This window comes from Macrotis lagotis, chromosome 8 (assembly GCF_037893015.1).
Source record: "Macrotis lagotis isolate mMagLag1 chromosome 8, bilby.v1.9.chrom.fasta, whole genome shotgun sequence".
Taxonomy (NCBI): domain Eukaryota; kingdom Metazoa; phylum Chordata; class Mammalia; order Peramelemorphia; family Peramelidae; genus Macrotis; species Macrotis lagotis.
In genome coordinates this window covers 152,242,418-152,263,825 of record NC_133665.1, presented here as the reverse complement: position 1 = coordinate 152,263,825, position 21,408 = coordinate 152,242,418, and the positions used below count along the sequence as shown (strand labels likewise).

Sequence of the window (21,408 nt, the reverse complement as noted above, 5' to 3'; positions counted from 1 at the left end):
TAATATTATCTACTTGTTGTAAAAACCAAATGTGATAACATAACATAGCATATAAAAAGTTTTTGCAACCTTTAAAGCATTATAAAACCATTTGGCTTTCAAATTGAGTGCCAGCCTACTTTTCCATGCTTCTTGTATATTATCTACTTTGGTCCATTGTATGCTTCATTCAAACTGGTTTCCTCATTTACTATCTTCCATTTCTCCTCTCTGAATCTTTGCACAATACCATCCTTCCTTACCTGTGGCCATTAGATTCTCTCCCTTCTTTCAAAGTGCAGCTCAAGTATTGCTTTATATCTGTACTATACTTAGTTTAGATATATAAACTAAGTACAAATATATAAATATAAATATAAAAATGTAAGCTTATATTCAGCTTAAGTGTTGATTTATCTGTCTGGGCTACCCTCTCCCCCACTACATCCCACTGCTTACACTTTCCTTTCTATATATATTTTGTATTATATTTTATTCTCTATTCTACATATATTTTGTATTCAATTATCTATGTGTATTGTTTCCACACAAAATAATTTAGCTCTTAAGGACAGACATTGTTTTACTTTTACCTTTGTGTTACCTATGTCTACCACATGGTAGACTTTTAGTAAATTATTATTTAAATGGAGAACTTGTTCTCTGGAAGGTGCTTTATAAAGCTTAATATAATATACTCATGCAATTTTAAAAATATTATCTTTGGGGATTATATTCCAGACAGAGAAAGAGTCCAGACAAATGTGGGATAACATGAACATATTTGGGAGATATAAGAAGATCCATTTGGCTAGACAATGTGTCCTATGCAAGGAATGAAAGATGACTGGAAAGTCAAATGAGTTGGTACATTTGACTAAAAACACTGGCAACATCCAAATGCCAAGTCCATATATGCCAAAAGTTAGAATAGATGAAATATTTTTTCAGTTTAGAAAAAGCAACATGGTATGATAGATAAGACACTGAGCTCAGACTCAGCAATCCCTGGATCAAAACCTACCTTAATACTTACTACCCATATGATCTTGGGTAACGTCATTTAAACTATTTGTGTCTGTTTCTACCTCTATAGAATGAAGGTCTTCATTTATGATTCTTCAATTTTATAAGGCTTAATATAGAAAACTCCAAAACCAAATATGCTTGTGTTCACTTGCTTGACTGATAACAAAGTGTTTTAGTCTAGGGGTAGAGTTTGGTTTACTACTAAATAGTTTTGTTACACCAGAAAAATCATATCACATCTATAGACCTCAGTTTTCTCATTTCTTCATTAACAACCAAAAGGAACTTTTACAAAGTGTCTAGTATACACTAGACACTATACTAAGGGCTTTACAAACATTACCTCATTTTATCCTCACAACATCCTGACTTAAGATGGTGTTGGGAAGATGGCACCACTTTCTATTATCAGCAGAATCTGATTTGGATAAAGATGAAAACAAAAATATCTAGTAACCACAAAAGAAAGGAAATCTTTTTTAAAAAAATTTCAAACATTTTTATTTAAAATTTTGATCCCAAATTCTATCCTTCTCCCCTTACCAGAGCCAGTAAGCAATGAATTTTAGGTGATACATGTACAATTATGAATGATCCTGATTTTGCAGAAAAGAAAACAGAGACAAATAGGGGTTGAATGAATTGTTAAAAAGGTTTGAATTATTCAGGGTTTCCTTACTCCAGACCTGGTACTTTATTCAGTTTCTACCTTTTCATTTTGTTTTGGTTGTTTAGTCATTTCAGTCATTCATGACACCTTTTCTGGTATGGGGGGGGTGGAGGGATTTTTGACTGAGATACTGGGTGTGGTTTGCCATGGTTTGCCATTTTATTCTCCAATTCATTTTTATAGATGAGGAAACTGAAGGAAACAGTGACAGTGACAGTGACAGTGACAGTGACAGTGACAGTGACAGTGACAGTGACAGTGATAGTGATAGTGATAGTGATAGTGATAGTGACAGTGATAGCGATAGCGATAGCGATAGCGATAGCGATAGCGATAGTGATAGTGATAGTGATAGTGCCTAAGATCACACAGTGAATAAGTATTTGAGGCCAGATTTGAATGCATAATGATGACTGAGCCTTCCTGATTCCAAGCCCAGTGCTTTATCCATTGTTCTACCCAGCTGCCCTTAAAACAGATTGAGTTAAATGATTCCTTTTTGCTCTCAAGTTCATTGAATCTGTGGTTTTAAAATGTGAAGATGGTTTTTAAGTAAGAACACTGAAAAAGGGAAAAAATAGTGAGTTTTCATGTCATTGTTCATGGCATATATTTCTTTTCCATTAGATGTTCCTCTCTGAATCAGAAAACCCATCACCTGTTTGCTGTAATTTTGGAGCTTACAATTATAATATTCTTTCTCTTTCTTCTCTTTCTTCCAATAGATCTGGAAAACTTTAAAACAAGAACAAGAAGTACTGTGTCTGTCCGCCAAGGTCAAGGGATGGTGCTATTGTGTGGTCCCCCACCTCATTCTGGAGGTAAGGTTTACAGGCAAGTCCACTTGTGCCCATCAGTAGCCTGCTCTCCATCTTGTCAAAAGTTCTTCCCTCAATTGGCACCAACTCAGGAGGGATGTGCAATTTGTAAAATTTTCTATGATACCTCAGAGTAGAAGAGAAATTATTTTGGGTGCCCATTGTAATCAGGATGTGAAAATGTCAGATTGTGAAAATGTTCCATCCCATTTAATATCTACCTGGCAAAAGGGAAAAATGACACCTGAGTAAACCACTGTCAAAGACATCTTTTTGGATGGAGCCAAATAGCTAATGCTGCCAATATTTATTATTGACTTAACATGGTGTTGGGTGGAAGGCACTGCTTTCTATTATCAGCAAAATCTGCTTTTGGTAAAGATGAAAGCAAAAATATCTAGTGACCAGAGAAGCCAGGAAATCTTTTTTGTAAAAAATTTTAACACTTTTATTTAAAGTTTTGAGTCCAAATTCTATATTTCTTTCTCTCCTTCCCTTTCCCTACCTGAGCCAGTAAGCAATGAGATATAGGTAATACATGTGCAATTATGTAAAATGTTTCCACATTAATCATTTTGTACAAGAAGAACCAAATAAAAGGAATCAATGTAGTTCTTTCTCTGGAGCCAGTTCATTGGTGTTGTCTTAGATCATTATATTACTGAGAATAGCCAAGTTATTTCTAGATTTTCATCAAATAATATTGCTGTTGTCATTCAATGTGCATCAGTTCATGTAAGTCTTTCTAAGTTTTTCTGAAATTATCCAACTTGTCATTTTTTCAGCACAATAATATTCCATTATAATAATATGTGACAATTTTTAGCCATTCCCCAACTCATGGGAATATCTTTGATTTAATACTCTTAATTACCAAAAAAAAGAACAATTATAAATCCTTTTAGACAGACAGGTCCTTTCCCCTTTTTTTGGATGTCTTTTCAATATAGACCAAGCAGTGGTATTCTAGCCAGAAAATCTTCAGAAAAACAATAAATCAAGACTAAAGTTTGACTGGATTAATGATGAAGACACTCAATAGACATAATTAAGATCCACTACTTAATTGTAGAAATGTAAAAAAATGTGATAATAAAGCATAATCATAGAATTAGGACCTTGGAAGTCACTGAAAGCAACCCTCTCCCTATACAGATGAGGAAACTTAGTCACAGAGAGTTTAAGTAATTTGCTCCAGGTAACACAAGTAATAGCTATTAGAGAAAAGATTTAAAGCTGGGACTTGTTGCCTTCAAGCACATGCCCAATTCATGATATGATGCTACCAAAAGAAGTTCCTTGTCTAGTTGTATATGTAACAAATGGAAATTCATGTATTTTAACCCTACACCAAATTCATTATCCTTTCCACTGTGCCATGGCTTTTCCTTCAAATGCTAAATAATGGGCAAAAATGGATTCCACTTATTCAAATGTTTTTATAATTAATTTCTTTTCTAATTGTATGCATTTACAGACATTAATCTGAAATGGGGTCCATAGATTTTGCTCTTCTGTCAAGAGTAACTATGATATACAAAAAAGGAAGCCCTTCATTAACCTAGAAAAATGGAAAAAATGATCATTCAGGTCAAAATTCAGTTATGAATAATTGAGATCAAAGGTACTAGGTGTTAATGGTGTTGATACTAGTGATCATGAAATCATAATCTTACAACTTTAAGATTTAGATACTGTCTAGTCTAACTCCCTCATTTCCAAAATGAAAAAACTGAGACTCAGAGAAATTAAATGACTTGTGTGAAGTCTCACAAGCAATAAATAGCAGAGCCAGGATTTGAATGCAGCTCCTTTGACTCTAACTCCAACATTCTTTCCATTATGTTCCACTTCACTGACCATGATCTCAATTTATATAGTGCTTTAAAATCACTTTCCATGGAACATCTTTATATCTCACAATATCCCTGTGAGGTTTATGGCAAAGATGTCATTGTCCCCATTGTTTTGCAAAGAGGCTCCATGCATTTGCTTATCCATGGCTATGTAGTTATTATGTGTCAAAGGTTAGGATTATACCAATTTCTACTGATTGACATGGCTCCAAATGACCCTACTTCTAAATGCCTCCATGGAACTAAAAAGGTTTTCTGTTAATTCTGGCATCCACTGAAATACACTTTACTTCAGTAACTTTGCTAATAAGCCTTTGTCTTTTGTCCCATTTTCAAATGTCACAACTTTTCAACATCTCAGCTAAAGCCTTAAGTAGGGAGAAAGTTATCAAATTAGTGATTTAGCCTCCTTTTGTGCTTTCAATGCCTATTTTTAAAAATGCCACAGGGTATTGGTTGACCTGAAAGACTTTACCTGCTTTCTTATTTCTTAATGAAGGAAATTTTGCTCTCAATGGTTTTGAATTGTGGAAGTCTTACATTCATTCTCTCCAACTACATTCAGTGCTTAAAAATGAAAACATTTTTTTTTACCAAAACTACATTAACATTTATTTCTGGCATGACATTGTAAATAAAGGGATAATTCATGATTCTGTTAATTGCTCTCCCTTGATGTAGTTAGTAAGAGACATGAGATAAACTAGATAGTAGTTAGTAAGAGAACAAGATTAACTGGTGTAACACTTTCAATCCCAGGAGGACTATTTGCTGGTTGGGTATTAAATACCTCTGTGCATATGAGCTGTTCCATGCTAATTATTGTCTGAATTATGAGGTGAAGAAGAAAAAGAAGGTGGTGATGTCTCTGACTGTGATACCATTGGGCAAATGGGAGAACTGTAAGCTGCAGATGAGTTACACTGACACCATTGGGAGGAGACCTGATGGACACATAGGTCCAGACCAAAAAAAGGCTGAGAAAACCTGAGAAATCGAGTCAGTTCTTGATCCCTAGGGGTCTATAGGCTTAGAGATGGCCTGATGTATATGCCATCAGTGGATGATGGACATGGAGGTTGGTGACTTGCTTTCAACATCACATGCAAGAAGGAGAGTTAGGAGGCAAAATCTTGTTCCAGAAAATGGAAACTGAAAGAGCAGAGAAGGGTGGCCATGGGAGGCCATCCTGAAGTGGTCCCAGGAGGGTAATTAAATGCATTAGATCCAGGACCCAGGGAGTCTATCCTGGATCTAAACCAGCAATGAGACTTTAGATAGACATCCAGCCCTTCCAGTTTTCTTCATGTGAAAGGGAGGGCTGAATTGCCCCAGAGCCCCTTCCTGTATTAGCATTCTCCTCACCTGTTCCTCCCATCATATTTGTTGGGAGGACAGGAGTTTGACTCTGGCCTCAGACACTATGAATTACTAGCTGTGAGACGTCAGACAAGTCACTTGACCCTGCTTGTCTTACATCCAGGTCTATCTCCATTGGTCCTTATTCCAATCTGGCCATTGGATCCAGTTGACTGGAGGTGAAAGGGAGGCTGGTGACTTAGTACAGCATCCCCTCACTCAAGTCCAATTCACGTACTTGTCATGATCCCCTCCCTGATGTTAAGGTCTTCTTCAAAAATGAAGGACAAACATCATCATCATCACCATAGTTGTTGTTATCGTTGTTGCTGTTAACTACACTATGCTTGAGATGACCAATGAAAGTATCTAAAGAAAAAAGCATTACGGATGAAATGCTGCATTTAAGTAAGGAAAATCATGAAAACATCATAGGAAAATTAAGGAAGCCGAAATCTTCTTCCCTCTTCCAAAGGGTAACCCTTTAAAAAGCCACATCAAAGACTCTGGTAATGTTTATCTCTCCTGGAAGCTGCTCAGTAACTCTAAAATCCTGCTCCTTGAGCTGTGCTGACATTTCTGACAGTTGTGATGGTGAACGACAAGGAAACAAATATTCACATTATGAGCTTCATTAGAAACTGCATCAGCCTAGCTATATGGGAAAGAAGGGGAAGGAAATTTTACAGACTGAGGAAATAAAGATCAAAAATTGAGAGAGGTCATCTCCTCAATATAGACGGTCTTGTTAAACAAAGCTGCTCATTTTTAATGAAATTGTTCCACTTCCCTTCCATCTCATCCCCAGGAACCTGAAATCCTCCAACATAAAATGTACAATAGGAATTCTCTGTCATTGGGTTTTCTGGTGTGTGCATCTCCCTGCCTTGAGACTGGCAGACTCACTGAATTATTGGGCTCACTGAACATTTTAGTTGGAGCATATGGCATCCCTGTTTGCAATCATAAGAGATCAAGCAGTGGAAGGAAATGAGTCAGCCTTTTATTCTATCAGCAGGGTACTTGCAAAATGGCATGAAATCCATTGTAAGTAATGCTATGTGTCCCATTCTGACTGCAATGTCATGTGTCAGGTCAGTTCAGGGTAACAGAAAAATGAACAGCAATTAATCTATTTTGAAATGAGTTCTGATTGGCAGGCATTTTTAGTAATCTCCCCATCACTGTTGGTTCCTCATTTTGCTGGCTCTTACTCTGTGTATCTTGATCCAGATTCAATGTTGTTAAATAGATTTCACTATTGAATTTTGGCTCTGTCCCTCGAGAGTTTTTAAAATTCACTATTTGTCACTGGTGTTTCTTCATAAGAAGTACAGAGAAGCTGGGGGGAAGACCAGGAATTTTCCTCACCAGGTTTTAACCAGCTGGTTATGTCCTAGGATTTGATGATCTTTATAACAAAGCTCAAAAGAAACAGGTGAGTCTTGGGGCTTCCAAGAAAAGTTTTTATTTCAATTGTCCTCTTGTAAAATAAATCAAATGAGTCTTGTTGATTAGGTGGTAACATCCATTTAAGGGAAATATTGTATATCAAAGAGGTAGCAATCATGGAGAATAGTCTTTGAACAAAAAGTAAAATAGAGTCAGCTACAAGGATACTGAGAGGGGAGATGTGCATCTGGGAGATCAGCAGTGGTGATGACGATTACATTCAGAAATTCTGCTTTAGATTTTGGTGTGTAGTAATTTTAAAAACCCACAAAAAGATGTAATATGGTTTAATACAGAATGAATTGACCTCAGAATCAGGAAGGCTTGAGTGTGAGCCCAGCATCCTTGTGTAACCCTGGGCAAGTCACTTAAACATTTAGGATACAGCACTTTAAAATTACACTATGCAGCCAGCTCTAATCTGCACCCAGTAAGAGCAATTTCCTCAACTGGAGTCCCCATATTAATGAAATAAAGGTCTAGTTTAAAATAAATACATACATTCTTATAATATACATAAATGCATTAAAAGTATTTTATACCATTTAATCTACATAAGAAGGCTGTGAAATAGATTATTATTATTCATGTTTTGCAAGTGGAGATAACAATACTGGTAATTCTGATAGGATGATTGTAAGGATCAAATGAGATGTTTATATAGTCTGAACATGATCCTCTCAGTCTGACTCTATCTCAGTCACTTTCTGTAGGTCTGTTACCCACATCCTTTCATTGACTCACTTATTCAACCTGACCTTGAATGATGGCAGATCATGAAATTCCCAGAGGGAGTAGTCACATTAATAAAACATCCTTAATCAGGATTTTTTTGGAGAATTATACTCCTGTTACTCTAGCTTTCCAATTAGCAAATAAACCAAGATGGCACCATGAACTCATCAAACATCCTAAACAGAAGGCAAAGGATGAATACGAATAGATAACATTTCACCCCAAAAGTAAGGCACATGATATTTCATCAAAGCACATAATGCCCATAGAGAAGAGTATTCACAAACTTACAAAATTGTAAGAGGGAGGTATTTTCATAGGAATGTGTGTCCAGGGTCATTCACAACGCTGCATTACTGCCCTTAATCTGTTTTGTCTCCCTCTGGAACAGCCTGTTCAATATTGCATTGTTAGCAATTCCTCCATTAATAAATGTTTGTTTTCTTCCTTTCTTACTTTCTATGGACTTCTTTGTTCAGACCTCTCCTCCTCCAGGCTGCCAAGGTTATGTAAAGTCAAAAGCAAAAATCCCTAAGCCTGGAATATGCAGAACTCTAACAAGTCTTCACTAAGGGATTTCCACTTTGCAGAATAGATGGCAATGCCAGAAAATATAGTGAAACCTTTCTGCTCATCTCTTCTTAGAGACAATACCTTCCCCTTTCATATAAAGAGTATTCTGAAAACCTCCAAAGGCTACATAAATATCATCATAACTCAAGGTCAGCCAGGAAATCTACACTTATATGTAGTGGAAATGAATCAAGTCCCAACTGAGTCATTCAGTCTCAGAATTCTGAGTAGCAAACAATTGATTCAATATGACATATCCCCCAGTTCTAAGTATTTTGATGTTTTCTGAGATTAAGGAATACTTGTTGAATTATATAACTATGGAGATTAAATAGACAGCAACTTCAAAAACTCTATGAAATTTCAGAATGATTTTGTGCCTCAGAGAAAAAAATAAATAATCATCTACTCAAAAACTTACTGGACAAATGGGCATTTAGCTTTTGCTTGAAGACCTCAAATAAAGTGGCAGCCAAGCAGCCAATTACTTTTCCTGATATCATTTATCTTTAGGAAGTTTTCTCTTTCAACAAACTTAAATTTTTACTTTGTACCTTTTACTCATCTGTCCTAATGCAGTCCCCTGGAAAGAAGCAAAAAACAAGCTAATCCCTCTATCATGTGACAACCCTTCAAACAGTTGAAGATAAAGCTATCAAGTTCCATATAAGTCTTCTTTTCCCCTAGGATAAATATTCCCGGGTACTTCAACCAATCTCCATCTCTCATGAATTTAAGGACCATTACCATACTCTTTGCTCTCCTCTGGACCTTCTTCAGTTTATCAAAACCCTTTCAAAAGTACCCTGTTCAGCAGTACTTCAAATGTGGACTGACCAGAACATAGTAGAGAAGCACTCTAACCTCTCTCATTCTGAGCACCTTACCTTATTTAATGCTGCACAAAACAATATTATCTTTTTTTTTTACTGCCATATCATATAGTGGACTCAATTAAACCACCTCTCTGCTCATGTATGTTACCTTCAGGGATATTTCTTTAATTTATTTTGCTTTCAGCAGTGAAAAGAATAACAGAGTAAGATCTAGAAAACTTCAATTTTTATCCTTGGCTTTTCTATTCATTCATATGGAATTTCGAACACGTCACTTCTATTCTCTGAGTCTCACTTATCTAATCTGTATAATGGGGTAAATGGGATCATAGATTTAAAACTGGAAGAGACTTTGGATATTCTATTCTGAAATCTTCATATTTTACAGATGAAAAAACTAAGTAAGGAATAAAGATAAATCATCCTGCTAACCACTTTGTTAGTATATTTTGTTAATAAACAAAAGTAATAGCATCATTATTGTTGTTGCTATTGCTGATGTTTGTAGAGGTGGGGAAGGTGTTAATGTCATCATCATCATCATTATTATAATAGCAAAGTCTTAAACATAATTTTATTTGGAAAAGTTTAAGATTAACCTTTTTTCCTGGTTTGTATCTGAAATTGATGTAAAACCAAAGATATACTTTTCTTCTCAGATGTATGGTTTTTGGTTTATATTTAAATAACTTTAAGTAGGCAATTGGTGGATTTCAGCTAGCACTATTATTTACCAAAATGCTAATTAATCATTTCTCTAAATATTTAAAAACTCTTTTTTAAGATGCCACATATAAGTTCAACAATATTTCTTCTAGAAGACTCTTTCCAAGGCTCACACTGTATAGGACTATGCAAATTCATATTTCATTTCTATTATAAATAATGTATAAATTGTGTTATAAGATCATTTATATAGAAGAAAAAGATATTTGACTAATGACAGGGAGACCAGTGCTTGAAAACATTCTTAAAGCCATATAATCAACAAATACTTACCAAATGGTTATCAGGTACCAGGTGCTATGTTATTAATGGAAATTTAAACATGATAAATGAAATAATTCTCACAAATTTTGGAGAAACAAGTGGAAAAAAGAAATATGTAGCAAAAAGGAGGCAGGAAAATTCAAATTTCAGACCAGATAAATATTTTAAGGTTATAAAGCTATTACTTATATCAAAGAGTGAGTTGTGGTTACAGGCACTTTCTACAAACATTTTACATTTCAAATCAATTCAATGAAATTAGAATTGATTAAGCAGTTGCCATTCTATTCAATGTGCTAGGTACTAGAGATATAAAATAAAAAAGATAACCATCCCTACCCTCAAGAAACTTATATTCTTACATATCATGTAAGAATAAAGGGTGAGCTATATATTTTTGTTATATATAAGAATAAAGTTTATTTCCTGCATCTTTCAAACATATCATCTGTGTTTGGGGGATGTTATATATACAGTGTCAGATTTAGGAATACTAACAGTTAGCATTAGTAAGAAATTTGAGTCCTAAAGTCCCACTCTGCCCCAGAAACTAATTCTAATTCAGAATATCTGAAGAATGATTGCTACGAAGAGGTAAAGGAAATTAAAAGTAACTCATCCCCGTTACTGAGATATGTCCCCATCTTCTTCTCTCTATAATAACATCCCCTCCCAATAAAGATCATCCCCAAGATGCAGCAATTCTGACAGATCCTGACAGGGAGGAAATATTTTCTAATGATCAGTAATACTCGAATTAAAAACAAATCAAAATTCACAATCATACAGACCCTTTGAATCTTGCAGCATATATAATCTTATTTAAATCCTTAACTTCCCTGAGACTCAGTTTTCGCATCTGTAAGGCAAGAAGGTTGGACTCTCTAGTTTATTGAGAACTTGTCCAACTATAGATCTACTAATGCAGAATGGGCTTTCCCATAGGCACAATGTTAGAAATGTTAAGTTCATCAAAGATTAAATTATTAATATACTTTTCTCAAATTTTCAAGTTACTAGTGTGGATAATGCCACAAGAGACATAAATAATAATCTTGCTATACTTCTGTGGATGGTCTTCAAAACTAGCTGTATCCAATTTTTTTCACTCCATGGACAACTTCTGTTGATAAGTCTCTTCAAACTAGCCCAGTCCTAGACTAACAAACCCATGGTCATCTGTCACTAAGAATACCTAAGTCTTTCTACAGTGATATGACCTTCTAGAGTCTGCACTTCTGTGGCATAGCAGTCTCCATGACAGTCTATTTCATGATGAGCTCTGAAAGTATCACTTTAGTGTAGGAAAACTATGCATAAGAGAGAGGGACCATGAAACTGTCAGAAGAACTTTGACTCTGGAATCTGAGGACTTAAATTCAAATGTCACCTCTGGATCATATTAAGTCATACCAATAACCTCCTTAATGCTTCAAATTCCTCATTCAGAGAATCAGATTTAATGCCCTGTAGAGCACTGAATATGTGGTCCTTCAAATGGGGATGGGGAAAAGAGGCAGGAGTTAGCATCAGGACCTATATAACCTTTTCTACAATATACCTTTTATGGGAAAAGATGTTCTAAATCCCCCCCCCCAAAAAAGGAATTTGCAAATATGTTTTTAAAATATACATTGAATACTGTCAACCTATAATATATAATTTTGGATGGTTATTTGGTGGATGAGAGATTTTTATTACTTTGGGTACCAGTTCCATTAATGCAAATCTCAAACCTTTATTTATATTATTGTCAGTCTGTTTATCTATCCATCTATCTTTTTATCTATCTATCTATCTTTTTATCTATCTATCTATCTATCTATCTATCTATCTATCTATCTATCTATCTATCTATATGTCTCTCCCAGCAACCCTCCCTATATCATTTATTCAATTCACTGGAGGTCTTTTTCTTTTAACATCTCTGGGATACTAGTGCACCATTCAAAATGTAGGGAACCTCTAGCCTGCAGGCCTGGCAAGTCAACCACAGGCAGGACTCAAAAGTCAATAAATCTAGTAGCTTTTTAGGGGTGAATTAGTTAACTGCTTTATTAAATATAGTCCACCAATGATGTTATAAATATCTAAATAACCTTTGGCAGAAAAATAGTTTCCCCAACCTTTCCTCAGACAGTCAACCGGACTTACACTACTAGTCAACTTCCCACCTTTTTTATCTTTGATATCATTTTTACTCAATCTTTTAATTATCTTTTGGATTGTTTTCTTTATTTTAGTTGCACCAGTATTTATGATTAGGCTACTAAAATCAGAAGAAAATAGATTCAGAAGTGGAAAAAAAATCCTAGAGATCATCTACTCTAATCCCCTAATTTGAGGGCTGAGAGGTGAAAGGCTTTTTTGTCTGAGATCATAACTAGAAAGTGATAAAATAAAGATTTGAAATAAAGTTGCTATTCCAAATTCAGCATTCTTCCAATGAACCAAGTTTTATCTAGTAAGAATTTTTTTTTGTGGTAATAATTTGAAATAAGTGAAGATGTGCTGTGATTTCCCAAATTCAGGCCTTTAGATTTTCTTTAACTATTCATATCTGTACTCAGTTCATGTTCTATCACCTCTGTCCAAGCTATACATATTAAAGGACTAATTCAATGAACTTCCTATCTAATTGATTCATAACCCATGTAACATGCAGCCTATACCTAGTTTGTTTTTCCAAAGTGAATCTTTAGATCTGTCTTTCACATTGCTTTGCATTTTCCTGAAGTATTGCTACATGCTACATAGCAATAAGAAAATTTTGTATCAAACAAAAGTCCTGTGGTTTGAACTTTAGACAAAGTATCTTTCAGAGTGGGGGTTGTATTTTCTTTACACATCTCAATCAATCATGTCAACAAAAAGATATTTGCCTGAAGAAAATCATCTATGAAAGCCAATGTCCCAGTTGAAGAACCTTTTTTAAGTTTCCTGATATAGAAGGAAATAGTCACATTCGCCTTCACATGATTAGAGACCAGAAAAATGTTTCCTTTTATTTCTTTTTGTCTTAATCTCTGTCTCTGTATCTGTCTTTACTCTTCTCTGTTTCCCTTCTATATATCTCCCCTCAATTTTTTTTGTTTATTTTATATATTACAATAATCTTGTTGTGAGAGTAATCATAAACCCCTCTCCCCAAAAAGAGATGTAAAAGCTGAATAATAGTGAGAGAGAGTAAATGTGCTTCAGTCTGTGTTCAGATTCCAATGGTTCTGTCACTGGGATGAGTTGCCTTCTTTATCATAAGTCCACCAAAGAAGTTGCTTCAATATTTTTTCCCACAGTTGCTATTACAACCTGTATTTCCCTCCACTCTATTCCTTCCCACTCTCATTTATTCTATTCTCTCTCTCCTTTCATCCTGTCCCTGTCCAAAAGTGCATTGCATCTGAGTACCCTCTTCCACAATCCTCCCTCTCTTCTATCACCTATCCCCTCCCTTCCTTCCCCCCATACCCCCTTATCCCATCCTTTTCTTCACATTTTTCTCTAGGGTAAGATAGATTTCTATACCCTATTAAGTGTGTTTGTTATTTCCTCTCTCAGTAATTTCTGATGAGAATGAAAGCTCACTCATTCCCTTCATTGAAAAAAGCTTTTTCTTGACTCTTATGTGAAATATCTTAGCTCCTCCTTCCTCCCCTTTCTCTTCTTCCCAGTACTTTCCTTTATCACCCATTGACTCCATCTTTTTACTATATTATACCATTATATTCTGCTCCTTCCTGTTACTTGTCTATATATAGACAAGAGCTCCTTCTAACAGTTCTTATAAATGAGAAAGTTCATACAGGTAATCAGTACCTTCCTGTGCAGGAATACAAACAGTTCAAAATCATTAAGTTCCTCATAGTTAATCCTTCTCATCTGTGCTCTCCATGGTTCACCTGAGTCCTGTACTTGGAGATCAGACTTTCTGTTCAATTCTTGTTGTTTCAAAAGGAAAGTTTGAAAGTCCCCTGTTTCATTGAAAGTCCATCATTTCGCCTGAAAGAAGATGTTCAGTTTTGGTGGGTAGTTGATTCTTGGTTATAAACCAAAATCTTTTGCCTTCTGGAATATCATACTCCAGTACTTAATGTAGATTCTGTCAGATCCTGTGTAAGAGCCATGGTAGTTGAATTGTTTGTTTCTGGCAGCTTTAATATTTTCTATTTGATGTGGGAGTTTTGGAATTTGGCTATAATATTCCTGGAAGTTTTGTTTTTAGGATCTCTTTTAGGAGCAGATCAGAGAATTCCCTCAATTTCTATTTTACTTTCTGCTTCTAGGATCTCAGGGCAATTTTACAGTTTGAAAAATGAAGGCTAGGCTCGTGATTTCAGGTAGCCCAATAATTTTTAAACTATCTCTTCTGAATGTTTTGGAGGTTGGTTGTTTTTCCAATGAAATAGTTCACATTTTCTTCTGATTGGGGGGGATGAGGGAGTTGGGTTTTTTGATGGAATTGAATTGGGGGTAAGTGACTTGCCCAAGGTCACACAACTAGGCAATTATTAAGTGTCTGAGGCCAGATTTGAACTCAGGTCCTCCTGACTCCAGGGCCAGTGCTCTATCCACTGTGCTACCTAGCCACCCCTAATTTTTTTTTGGAATAGTTTTATTTCTTCCTGATTTCTCACAAAGTCATTGACTTCCTTTAGTTCCATTCTGCTTTTGAAATAGTTATTTTCTTCTGAGAACTTTTTATCTCCTTTTCCAGCTGGATAATTCTGCTTTTTAAGGCAGTTGTCTCCTTATTTACCTTCTGTGTTGCTTTTTCCATTCAGTCTTAACTGGTTTTTAACATAATATTTTCTTCAGTATTTTTTTATATTTCTTCCACCAAGTTGCTGATTTGGTTTCATGATTTATCTGTATCACTCTCATTTCTCCTCTCAATTTCTCCTCTACCTCCCTTAATTGTTTTTCAAAGTCTTTTTTGAACTCATTCATAACCTAAGCTCATTTTCTATTTCTCTTGGAGGTTTTGGGTACAGAAGCTTCAATTTTGTCATCTTCTGAATCTTCCATGAGACCAAAGTGATTTTCTATGGTCAGATTCTTCTTTTTCTTTTGTTTGTTCATTTCCTCAGCCTAAGACTGATTTACCTCACTTCCAAGGCTTTGGGGAGTTTTGGGACAACCCACAGGGATCTTAATTCTGCCAAGGTTTTATGAGAGGCTCTTTTGCCTGTACTTCAGTATGTGGATGACCACAGGCCCTTGCCCCTGCCCTAGATCTGTGAGGAAGGTCCCTGCTTGGCTATGGTGGTATGGGAGCCTAAACTGCAACCTGAATTTGAGTGTGGGAAAACAGCAGAGTCCTACCCCAGGAAGAGCAGAGAGATCTCCCCTTACCATCTGTGGGCTATGCTCTGGAGGTGTAGGCTGGCTTCTCCTGCTGCAGGTTCTCAGCACAAGGCTGCTCTGAGGCCCGCATTCTCTTGGCACTCACTCTGATGAAGCAGAGTTCTCTCACCACCCCTTCAAGCTTTTCCCAGTGATCCCTGGGCCAGGAGGTCTGGAAACTGCCTCCTCAGGCATGGATCCAGGTGTCCCCAAGGATCTATGCACTAAGCCCTGCTGTGCTGCTCTGCAGTTGCACTCACAGTGACTTTTTCCAACCCCCATCCCAGTGAAACAGAGCTTTCCTGCAGAACTTCTAAGCTGTCTTGGACTTGGAAATTGTATCACTCAGTCTTTCTGTGGGTTCTACCCCCCCCTTAAATTTTGGTTAGAGTCATAATCTGAAGGCTTTTGGAGCTTTTGGGGGGAACGAGTTTCCTGGAATTCCTGCCTTTATGCTGCCATCTTGGGTCCACCCCCTCATCAATTTTTTTATCCATCTCTCTACATACATAGATCTAAAGTAAATCACAAAATATATAATCCATGTGGTTTTGAGAAGTTATGGGAGGACTATATGTTGGAACCAATATATATAAATATATTCATATATATATATATACATATATTATGTACTGTATTATAATATAGTGCTCAGTCTGGGTTGTTGAGATCTCACAAAAATGATGATTGGCTGAGAGTGCCTACAAGGCCATCCTAGGCTTCAGCTTGCTTCTCCCTGGAAAGATAATAACTATGCTTGTTTCCTTATCAGGATTAGGGCCTCACATAAGCCAGTGATGACTGTCTCTTTGGCTCTGTCAAGTCTCCATGAAAATGGATCTCATTTTCTCCAGGAGGTCATGGCAACATCCAATGAGTCCTTTTTTCAAACACCACCAATTGTGCACTGGTTAACACAGTTCAACCTGACCTTGAAAAATTTTGCTTTTTAGGCCAAGGACACTCAGTAGACTAAATCACAGTAGTAGACCTTGGCTAGTCAAGTGGACCAAAGGGACAGTTGCATGGGCAGAATTCTCCCACTGACAGTACTAAATATCTGACTGTTAGAAGCCATGAAGTAATAGAATAAATGTGCTAAGTGCTGATTATAGACCTAGTTCATTGGCCTGTGTAATTTTGCAGGGCTTCTTGAGAAATAATAAGACAAACTAGCATATATGTAGCTCTTTAAAATTTGCAAAGGGCTTTGAATATATGATCTTATTTGCACCTCATAACAACCCTCTGAGATAATCACTTTTATCATCCCCATTTTGCAGATAAAAGAAATTGAGACTGAAAGGAGTTAAGTGATTCGCTATGGGTCACATAACTAGTTCTAGTACTCCATCTCCTGTTTCATCTAGTTATTTAAAGTGACTGACCACACCCCCCCCAAAATCTATATATATGTGTGTGTGTGTATGTGTGTGTGTGTATGTATACATATATAAAGACCCTTCCCAAAAAAGATTTTTGTATAGACTACATACATAAAATTGTATTTTGGTATCAATCATATTACATCAACTGGCATCTATCTGAAGCAGAAAATGGCAAGGCAAGTCTAAAGGAGAGTTGAGTGCAGTAAGCTCTCATATTAAGAGTGCCAACAGGAACAGCTAGGTGAAACAGTAGACAGAGCACCAGCTCTGGAATTAGGAGGACCTGAGTTCAAATTTGGCTTTGGACACTTAATAATTATCTAGCTGTGTGACCCTGGGCAAGTCACTTAACCCCATTGCCTTGTAAAAAAAGTGGCAAAATTTAATGTGTATTGACTTAAGAGCATCTTCTGGCTCCACTCCTATAATTGTTTTTCTTTTGTTTCTGTCACAGAATAAGAATAGGAGGGAACTACATAGGCTTCAGAATGATTTTGTGTTTTTATTTGTTTCAGTTATAGTTTCCTAATGCCTGGTCATAGCATAATAGACCCAAAGCATAAAGGGACCCTACTGGCCATTGAATCCAACCAAATGACAGAGGAGAAAAATAAGAGAAATAATGTGCCTTTCCAAGGGTCTTACTCACTATGTTAGTAAGCTATGTGAGAAGGGACATAAACACAAGTTTTCCTGTGTCCAGGTCTAGTTCCCTGTCACTGTGTCCAAAACTGCAATGATAAGCCTTTTCTGAGCCAGGCTACACTGACAATGTACAGCTTAAGTGGAATTCCTTTCTGTGTTAGTAGAACCCACCAGAACTTGTTCTCCAGGGCCTGCCAGAAGCCAGGGTCACCTCCCTGCCGGGATGAAGCTTCAGAGTTGAATTTCAAGGCTAATATTGTTAAGAAAAGAAGACAAAAGAAAAACCAGAAAGGCAGACTGTACCAGTTAATCAGCATCGATCACAGGGAGAACTCTTGTTCTATTCTGGTGTAAATATTTATGAAGTGGCAGCATTCGATATACCTGAGGGTCTGTTAGGTTTCTTTGGCAGTGGCTTCTGACTATTGGTATCCAAAATGCAATGAATTTAATCCTTCCCTCTCTTTATTCTCCTACATTTCCCACAGCCTTGCCTGTAGAAGTTGCAGTGGAAGCCCAAGAACACAGATTGATAAAGAAAAGTTTGTGGAAAGCTTTGTGGTTTTTGTTTTTGTTTTGTTTTGTTTTTCATTGTTCCCTCTACTTATTCCTTTGGTGGATCTTAGAATTAAGGGAGAGAAGATCAGTTTTGAACAAATACTATTCTTTCTCTATGCCAAGCAGCACGTAACTTCTACTAGGAGTTTATGGGCTGCTTCATCTCTGCTGAGATGAAGAAGTGGCTAATGTTTGGGGGAGGGAGGGTAACATTTCTGATGGTAGCTCAAAGATTCAGCTTTTTTATATACCAATGTAACATATCAGAGGCAAAATAAACTACTAGCTATTCCATATACATGAAAATCTCTCTCCCACTATATGGTAGAATGCAAGAAAACTTGGATCCAAATCTTGTCTCTCATGCTGAAGTCACTTGCCCCAGTTTCTTCCTCTTATTAAATGATAGGGGTTGAATCAGATGGCCACTAATATCCCTTCCAGCTCAAATTCTATGATTCTATAATTTATAGAATTGCATAGACTTTCCCCTATGTCTGGAACATTTTTCACGTCCACTTCTTGGAATTAGATATCATCAGAAAGGAGTCAAATATTTTCAAAGTCATCTATCTCTAAGCAGTTAACCTGGTGTCCATAACTGTTTCTTTTTCCTTTATGTTTTCTTGTGAATTCTCTTTGAGACTATTCAGAGACTATGACTCATCACATCTTTGCATAGCTATTGTAGCCATAACAAAGCTTGTATTTGTAGGAAATGAGCTTCTAGAAGTAAAAAGTCTTTCCTATTGCTAGACTAATTCCAGACCTTATATATTTGACTTCTTTGATTTCCCAAACAACTTTTAATAGCTGAATTTTGCCTTGTAAATTTTCCATGATTAGCTAGCAAAAGACTTTGACCTTCCTTTCTCCCTTTCTTTCTGGTAATCATTCCATCCACAGACTGAAATATTTAAGCACTTTTGAAAGTGTGGCAGCTTCCAGATTAGCTCACCTGGAATAAAATCCACAATTTAATAAATAGCAACTAAAAGCAATTCCTTCTCTCTCTTTTTTTTTGCAAGACAATGAGTTTAAGTGACTTGCCCATGACCTTGGATAAGTCACTCAACTCTATTTGCCTTGCAAAAAAAAAATCTAAAAAAAAGTGACTTGCCCAAAGTCCCACAACTAGGTTATTATTAAGTGTATGAGGCTGGATTTGAACTCATGTCCCCCTGACTCTAGTTGCTCTGTGCCATCTGACTGCCCCATAGCTGCTACTATGATCACTTTTCTGTGAACAGAAAAATAAAGAGAAAGAAAGGGAGAGAGAAACCCCATCCAATTTTTACATTCACAATTCTTTTCATCTTTCCCCTGCATTAGAAGGAAGGGAGGGAGGAAGGGAGGAAGGGAGGAAGGGAGGAAGGGAGGAAGGGAGGAAGGAAGGAAGGGAGGAAGGAAGGAAGGAAGGAAGGAAGGAAGGAAGGAAGGAAGGAAGGAAGGAAGGAAGGGAGGGAGGGAGGGAGGGAGGGAGGGAGGGAGGAAGGGAGGAAGGAAACCAGTCCCTTTTCTTAGGGAACTTACAGTAGAATCAAAGAATCATTTATTTTCAGATGTAAGGAATCTAAGAAATCAATCCCTTCTTTTTCCATATGAGTCACAGATTAAGTGACTTGTGCACTACTATATAAATAAGGAATAAGCAATGAACTCTGGGTCTCTAGCTTCACAGATGGTGCCTTTTTGTACTGAACCTTAGCTCCTGAACAGAGAGTAGGTAGTTAATAAATTTTTGTTTGATTGACTTAGGGAAGCAGACTATTTGTTCACTGCCTCCCCACTCTTAGGACAATGTATACTTAGTCTAAATACATAGTAGGTACCCCCAAAACATGGACGCTGCCTTGGGTAAGACTGCCTTAGTACTTCCAACAGGGAGCTGAAGGCAGGAAAGAAAGCAATTCCTCTCCCTTGCTAAGGATGCCCTGCTATTCTCATGTCAGCTAGTTATAGGTTAGCATATTACTGAAATCTTTACTGTCAAATTTAACCCCTGGAAAGAAGTCATGTTATACTAACACTCTCCAGGAATTCATACATCCATATGACAGCCCCAGCTGGATGTACAACAGTTCTTCCTAACAGAATGTTTCCAGAGTACTCAAAGAATCTCTGTATTCATGTAGTGAAATGTATACATAGAACATACCTGTGACTCCCCAAAAGCAAAAACAAGTGTCCTCATGGACACTGAGATTCTGCCATCAAAATCATTTAGATCTTTTATTTGCAGGTTGTATCTATTGTGTTCCATGGAAGAGAAAATAGGGTTTTTTTTGAGGTTTCTGTTTCAAAGTTTTCTTTCTTTTGTAGTTGCTTCTTATTGACAAAAGAAGAAACTAAGAATGCAAATCCTAGGAAAGTATTTCAATTGCAATATATTAAACATAAAAGAATATTCTCATCTGCTCCTTCTTCTGTGCAGAATAGCTATTCTTTCACTCACATAATTTAGTAAACATATTCCTAATCCCTTAGGTATGAACACTTCCAGTTGAGTTTAATGAAAATTACAGTTGTGAATGTTGAACTCTGAAGCATTATAGAAACTGACGTCCCATGATTACCATGGGAAAAAAGGAGAGAAAATTTTGAACAAAAGAAATTTCCAGCAAAGAATTTCTAAACAAATACATTTTGAACTAGCAAAGAATTTCAAAGCAAATACATTTTAAACCCAAGTCACTCCACTATTTTAGCCACTTTGACCCATTTGATAGCAGGCCATATGAAGGAGACAATTTCTTTATATGGCTAGATGATCTGAAGCAAGAAGAATTTCAGTGATAATTTTAACTTCCTTATTCTTAAATTTTTCAAATTTTCTCCATCAAATTCTGTGTTTTCATATTTTAGATCAGAAGGAAAGGTTTTGAATTCTTGACAAATGCAAATAGCTTTTAATCATCTCAGATCATTATTCACATAAAAGGAGGAGGGTGAAGAAGATTCCTAGTGTAAGAATTTCATTCACCAATATAGATAGGAAATCTTCCCATGACTTGATAGATAAATCCTAGGGACTTCACTGAATTACTCATAGAGCTGGTAGGGATTTCAGAGACCATTTAATCAACCCCACCATTGTTCATGTGACAGAGGTATGATGAGGTGAAGTGATTTCCTCACAATCACACAGAAAGTAAGCAACAAAGGTGATATTTGAAA

The 21,408-nt window shown here is 36.4% G+C and overlaps 1 protein-coding gene across 1 annotated transcript in view; it reads left to right on the top strand.

Annotated features, from left to right (window-relative positions):
• LOC141494999 (contactin-4) overlaps positions 1-21,408 on the top strand; it is a 582,571-nt gene that overhangs the window by 290,547 nt on the left and 270,616 nt on the right. The window contains exon 4 of the mRNA XM_074196081.1: positions 2,404-2,499. Within this exon, the coding sequence (XP_074052182.1) occupies positions 2,404-2,499 (96 nt within the window). The remainder of the gene's footprint in view (positions 1-2,403; positions 2,500-21,408) is intronic.